General features: G+C 31.7%; 1 protein-coding gene and 1 pseudogene across 1 annotated transcript; both read left to right on the forward strand.

Moving 5' to 3' along the window:
• Positions 1 to 5: 5 nt before the first annotated feature.
• On the forward strand, positions 6 to 1,957 carry LOC149217516 (cysteine-rich receptor-like protein kinase 3). Its single transcript, XM_089391377.1, has 4 exons — positions 6 to 300; positions 410 to 1,003; positions 1,204 to 1,345; positions 1,460 to 1,957. Exons 2-4 carry the CDS (start codon positions 738 to 740, stop codon positions 1,853 to 1,855), a joined length of 804 nt encoding a protein of 267 aa, XP_089247503.1. The 5' UTR covers positions 6 to 300; positions 410 to 737; the 3' UTR covers positions 1,856 to 1,957.
• LOC149217517 (cold-responsive protein kinase 1 pseudogene) lies at positions 193 to 625 on the forward strand (annotated as a pseudogene).
• Positions 1,958 to 6,865: the final 4,908 nt, after the last annotated feature.

Genomic DNA, 6,865 nt, shown 5'->3' on the forward strand with positions numbered 1-6,865 from the left:
GATTATTTGCAGCCATATGCCTATTTCGTTTTTGCCCAAAACATTGGAAACCGATTTCTCGAACCAGAGGTTCCAAAATTGCTCAATCATTTAGTGTGCACCTTATTAGCTTTTATGTGGTGAACTGTTCGCCTATTTCATTATCTAATTTCTTTCACAGGTGAGGAAGGAGAAGTTAGCTTATCGCCTTCCATGGCAAATCTTGAACTCATTTTCAAATACGATACTCTAAGGCAGGCTACCTCTGATTTTAAAGCAGAAAACAAACTTGGTGAAGGAGGGTTTGGATCCGTCTTCAAGGTAAGGGCCTCGCATCATTGCCTTCCGTTGAATTACATACAAGTAGGTAGCTAGTCCAAGTCAGTTATAATGGAGAACAAAAATAATTTTGAATTTCATTGATCTTCAGGGTGTTCTACCTGATGGTAGAGAGGTTGCAATTAAACGGCTGAATATGGGTTCAAGGCAAGGAGACAATCAATTTCTGAATGAGGCAAATCTCATTGTTCAGCACAGGAATTTAGTGAGATTGCTTGGTTGCTCCGTTGAAAGATCAGAAAGGCTGCTAGTTTACGAATACCTCCACAACAATAGTCTCGACAAGATTATATTCGGTTTGACCTAGCTTGCTCTTTAATTGCTTAATCTCTGCTTGAATCCTGGAATTGTTCGAGTTTGTGCATGCAGCTTCTTGACTCTTTTACTGTCTGTGATGCAATAATTGTAGATACAACAAAATGCTTACTGTCTGTGATGCAATAATTGTAGATACAACAAAATGCCATTTACTTAACTGGACAGCCAGGTACGAAATCATAGCTGGAACTGCGCGTGGGCTTGCCTATCTTCACGAGGAGTCTGAGATTCGAATCATCCACAGAGATATCAAAGCAAGCAATATCTTACTGGACAATAAATACCGACCCAAAATAGCAGACTTTGGCTTAGCCAAATTATTTGCAGAAGATGAAAGCCACGTTAGCACTAGAGTTGCGGGAACTTTGTAAGAATTCTCTCTACAGTTCAATCTCTTGAATCTTGATGTCCCAAATTTTATTTAATAAATTACAGGATGTGAACCTACTACAACTCATAATAAATTATCAGGATGTGAACCTATTACAACTCATATATATGAGAAATGATCATATAATTTTAAGAGAGTTAAGATATGGGGATTTGATAGTGCATAACATTGTGCAGTGGTTACATGGCGCCTGAGTCCTTCCGCGGACAGTTGACAGAGAAAGCAGATGTATTCAGCTTTGGAGTGCTTTTACTCGAGATTATTAGCGGAAAAAAGAACCAGAACTTGCTTCAAAACATGGAGATTCTCATTGAAGCTGTATGACTCTTGTGGATCTCATTTTTGAAGTAGAAATTTTCTAAAATGTCCACGGAATTATGATTTCTTTGTAACTAATGTTTTTATGTTTTGTCGACATTGATCAATTACCAGACATGGAGATTGTATAACGCAGAGAGAACATTAGAAGTTATGGATCCGACATTGGAGGGCAGTTACTCGTGGGAAGAAGCGATTAGAGTGATTAAAATTGGTCTTCTGTGCACTCAAGCAGGCGCAACGTTGAGGCCTTCAATGCCCCAGGTGGTGTTGATGCTGACAGGTGAGCAACAGCATATTCTTTCTCCCACAAGGCCTGCTTTCGTAGATGAGCAGAGTGTATTGGCCGCACCCGACCAAGCTGAACGGGCTACAGTTACTCCTCGTCAAGATCCTAACAACAGGTCAAGCAACACTCAGCCGTTGGAAGTACCACCTTATTGTAGGACAGCTTCGAATGTTCACGCTGCAGGCGGTAATCTTTCATTAAGCATTTTGGAGCCAAGGTGAAAATAAGGCGATGGCTTGTTATTATATTTATCTCCATTGATTACAATAAGGCGGCATTTCCACTGCTCATGCGATATTGTGTTGCTGGTTTTGACATGATTAAGCACGTCAAACACTGTATTTGGTTTTATAGATTATGATAAGTTACAGAGTTTCATAATGTACTGATTCATTATAGGATGTGTTGTTTGACCATCTAGGATTACGGTTGATTATCTTTATGGTTTCTTTTTCATAGATTTCTAGATATTTTAAAATAATTTATAATTTGTGAAATATGAGTTAAAATAATATTAACAAATATTTTTGTTACTTCTGAAAAATTTCATTTTTTTTAAAATATTAGAAAATAATTTTTCGTTATTTTAAAATATTTTGAATTAATTTATAATTTTTAATATATTGGTTCTAAAAATAATTTTGAGGGTTGAGATTTTTCATGTCATACCAACTTGGCTACCTCCCAAAACCACATCGCAAAATATCTCCCAAGCTTCTTTAGTGGACAAAGGTAGTATTATCATTACCGTATCTGCCTCTGCTCAGATTTACAACCCTTAACTTTGCAACCCTCAACTTCATCCATTTCTCAGACTGATTTGCCGAAACTTTTGATATCTGGTTCAAATTTGCAGGCTTCTTCATATTCCCAACACACAACCATTCGCCTTTGCACCTCTAGGAACACACCAACTAACATTCACAAATCTCATAACCTGGCCGTGAAGGTATAGACATCTAAGCACTTGATTTATCTCTACTAAACCATTTTGACTCTCTCATATTTGGATTACTAAATACCAATATAAGTGGTGGTGTCTATCGCTACTTTTATTAAGATCTACCGATCACTGAACAAAATTACTATGAAATCTTGGTGGTGTCTATATTGCTATTTTTATTAAGATTCCACTGATCACTGAACAAAATTAATATGAAATCTTTTCATTTTTTAATATGCTATATTTAACATAAATACTATGGAAAAATTATAAATTCTCATAAACTTAAAATTAAAAAAAAAAAACCATAGATTCTCATAAATCTCTCAAATTCAAAAATCTTAACTAACTTAAAAACTAATAAAATTTACCCAAACCACTTTAACAAAAATTATTTACCAGCATATTATAAAATTTACTATGTTTCATTAATTGAATTTCATTCTTATTCTTTTGAAACTGGTGTTTCAACTATTTTATTTATGTGTATGTAAGCATTGCTCTTAATAGAGATAGTGATCCAACTTTTATTAATATGTTTATTTGAAAGAATTTCCTATAATTATTTACATAGGTTATTATTCACTTCCTATAATTATTTACATAGGTTATTATTCACTACAGGGCATTAATTTTCATACTGTTGGTTCGCTGTCCATGTCTTTATTCAGTTTATGTAGTAGTGATGTTTTTTAATATTAAACAGTGGATTATGCCGGTCCTTTCCTACATTGGTATTGTTTGAGGACTTTTGAGCTTGTGATATATTCCATCATATATTTTAAGGAAGAAACTTCTGGGAATTTTATTGTATTAAACCATTATAATTGGTTACGTGAGTTGGTTTCAAGCTCCAATGGGTTTTGTAAATTTATATTCCATAATATCTTTTAAGGAAGAAACTTCCCGAAATCTGATTGTATTAACCATTATAAATGGTTACGTGAGTTGGAAATAATTGGTTTTCAAGTTCCAATGGGCTGTGTAAATTTGGGTACTTGTTAGATTTATAGAAACATAAATCTTGATTAGTGGTACTGAGTATACTTTATAAATCTTTACCCTCTTTTTTGTAATTACATTTTATTTTTTTGTTATTTTTCTACAAAAGTTTCAGCATATTAAGATGAAGATCAATATTTACAAGGTAATAATAATCTATATTTAAATTTTATGTTTTTAGTGAAATTACGAAAAAAATATTTTGCAATTATCTAAATTTGTATATTCTGCAACTAATATCCGTTTCCGCAAAAGAATCCATTATTAAATATAGGTTGCAGCATTCCAAAAGAAGAAAGAAAATTGTCAAAAAGATGACATTTGGTTTCCAAATGGTTAACCACCCACTAGATTGCTTGGCAAGCTAAGAGAAATCAGACATCTTGAAGTCAAAGACTGAGTCAAACTTGGAAACTGCCTGTTGCAGTTAAACACAGGAAGCAGAAACACTACCCTGTTAAAACACGAAATCTTTTATGAATTGCTTTTCCAATAGCAAGTCATAAAGAAATTGGACTCTTAGTCATCGATCCCGTAGGTGTCAGATTTGCTTATAGTTTCTCGGCTTGAAATTGTTTCATGTTGTTTTTATCGTTTGTATAAATAGCGAGACAAAAACAGAGTGGTTATTTGTATAAATAGCGAGACAAAACACAGAGTGGTTATGGCGATTATTATTATTATTATTAAGTTTACAATCTTTTTGTGGACAATTTGATACCATGTTTTTTTAATGTATGTTATTTTTACCTTCTAAATGTGTGCGTGAAGAATTGTTGATTGTTAGATAAACCCTGCACTTCGGGAGGTCCCTGTGAGTTGTAAGGTTTGTAAGGTTTTTTCTTTAGTTTTACAGTGTTAATGTTTGTGTAGTTGTTTTAGCATTCAATTTTAATTTTTTGAGTTATTTCCCTGTTTACATTTAATTTTTGATATGCTAAACATGGTACATTGTAGAGGTTGATGTGCACATTAGTAATCAATTTTGAGTTAAGTTTTCACATTTTAGATTTCATTGTCATTTTTTTAAGCAGCTTTATCTTTTGTAATCTAAATTTTGTTATCAGTTTTTTATGTGTTAATTAGCTTAAATATTTCTTTTCAATAATTAGTGCAAAATGAGTTTAATTTTGCAGTGGTAGCGTTAAATCATTTTCTTTAATGTTCAATTTTTTTATGTGTTAATTAGCTTAAATATTTCTTTTCAATAATTAGTGCAAAATGAGTTTAATTTTGCAGTAGTAGCGTTAAATCATTTTCTTTAATGTTCAATTTTTGACACTTAAAATTAAGTGTGAATTTTTGCAATATAGATAAGATCTTTTATTTTTCAAAATCTCAGTTTAGATAAGATTCTAAATTGAAAAAACATGTGCATTCATTCTCTCCAATTCATATAAAAAACATTTCATTTATCTTTAAAATTTCTCCAATTTGTATAAGAAACATTTCATTCATATTTAAAATCGGTTTCATTTTTAAATCACTTAATTTGTAAAATCAAACCTCACATATATACTGTACATTCACTTCACAAAAACACGAATTTTAATTGCATTTAATGAAATAAATTAAAAGCAATTAATTTACCAAACATAAATTCTTATTTATATATATATAGTTAAATGAATTAATTTAGATATGGGAAAAGGTAGTGCCTAAGTTTTGACATGAGGACGTCAATACAGATATTGAACTTGCTTGAGAACATGTATATATTTTTTCTCAAGGAAGAGGTAAATACATTTAATGTGAATGAGAGTCTTGTTTCTTTACAACTAATTACACAACAAGCAAGCTATCGCACAAAGATTATTAGATGAAAACCACTTTGGCACATCCATCATCTAGAATATTTAGCTCATTTGCACCCAAATATATGATGAATATTTGATGTGTCCCATGTATATTTGATTAATGTAATAAAGTTCACCTATTTAATATAGGGTTGTTTATTAGATATTAAAGTTCCTCTCCCATGTTAGGATGTTTAGTGTGTAGTAATGTAGAATGTTTAGTGTGTAATAGTTGTAGTACAATTTATGGTATATATTTCTAATGATATATATATATATATATATATATATATATATATATATATATATATATATAGAATTATAAATATAGTAATTAAAAGGAAATGAGAAGCAGTCAAATTTCAATTTCTTACTTATTTAGTTATTAGTTTAAAAAAATTATTCAGATAATCAACCAAATTCTTTTAAGGAATTAGGATCTATTTCCTTTTATTTCTAGGAATATTTTATAGCTAACATGATTGTATCTTCGTCTAATACCTCAAACAAAACTATACTCTTAGTAATAGAGTTTGAGGGAGCATTGCAACTTTATATTTCTATTCAAGAACTTCATCAATTACTAAATCATAATATTGTCATGCACTCCAAGTTGTAAATTGCTCTAGTCATCTTATATATATATATATATATATATAGGATTTCTTTCACAACGCATGGAAATTTGTCTTTCTTGGGGCTTATATTCTTCTAAGGGTGCATGATAAAATCGGATTTAACTTGTGAGTTATTCTCTCATCCATAACTTCTCATACCTTGGTGGTCACTAGCCTTAGAATTAGTATTAGAGATAAAAAAAAAATATGAAAGTTCAAATAATGTTAAAATTCATACTCTAGAAAACCACAATTGGAGAAAAACGAGCCGACAATCTATCTATTATTATCTTATGGTTTACAATCAACTATACCTTGACTTAAAAGTAGTCAAGCTCGTTAACATCCTATCCTAGCGAAGTTCCCTCCCCAATTTAGCCTCATTAAGATGGAGAACCCCCAATCCTTTTAAATGATTCATCACATGGAATTCATGGCATTTAATACCATGTGCCACCAAAACCATGTGCGCTATGATTCTTTCATGAGTTAATTTTACCCTAACATTCCCCCTTTAAACTTGACCAAGGAAATCCACATGCTCTCATCCATTATCACCTATATCTAATCCAATAATTTATCATCAAAGGCACACATACTAAATAGGTCTTACAGTGGTATGCCCATATACATGTATTTAACAAATTTCATCTCAAAAGTAAATTTTTCTTTTTTTTGTTATTGCTATCCAACACTTATGTTTCCATTCTCTCAAGTCTGCACACGTTTTTACACCAAGTGCTCCCCTCACTAGATCTTGATTATGTGGCAACCTTCATATATGTAAGCCACTAAAGCCATGTGCACTGTGGACCTAACAAATTTGACACTTTCATGAGTCAATTTTACCCTAACATTCACGCTTTAAACTTA

The sequence above is a fragment of the Pinus tabuliformis genome, chromosome 1_1 (genome assembly GCF_031772625.1).
Source record: "Pinus tabuliformis cultivar Carrire ecotype Pingquan chromosome 1_1, CPIR1, whole genome shotgun sequence".
In the NCBI taxonomy this organism is placed as follows: domain Eukaryota; kingdom Viridiplantae; phylum Streptophyta; class Pinopsida; order Pinales; family Pinaceae; genus Pinus; species Pinus tabuliformis.

Coding starts and splice junctions, on each gene's coding strand:
- LOC149217516 (XM_089391377.1), top strand. CDS start 738: ATGCTTACTGTCTGTGATGCAATAATTGTAGATACAACAAAATGCCAT. Junction 1,004..1,203: donor ACTAGAGTTGCGGGAACTTT/GTAAGAATTCTC, acceptor AACATTGTGCAG/TGGTTACATGGCGCCTGAGT. Junction 1,346..1,459: donor TGGAGATTCTCATTGAAGCT/GTATGACTCTTG, acceptor ATCAATTACCAG/ACATGGAGATTGTATAACGC.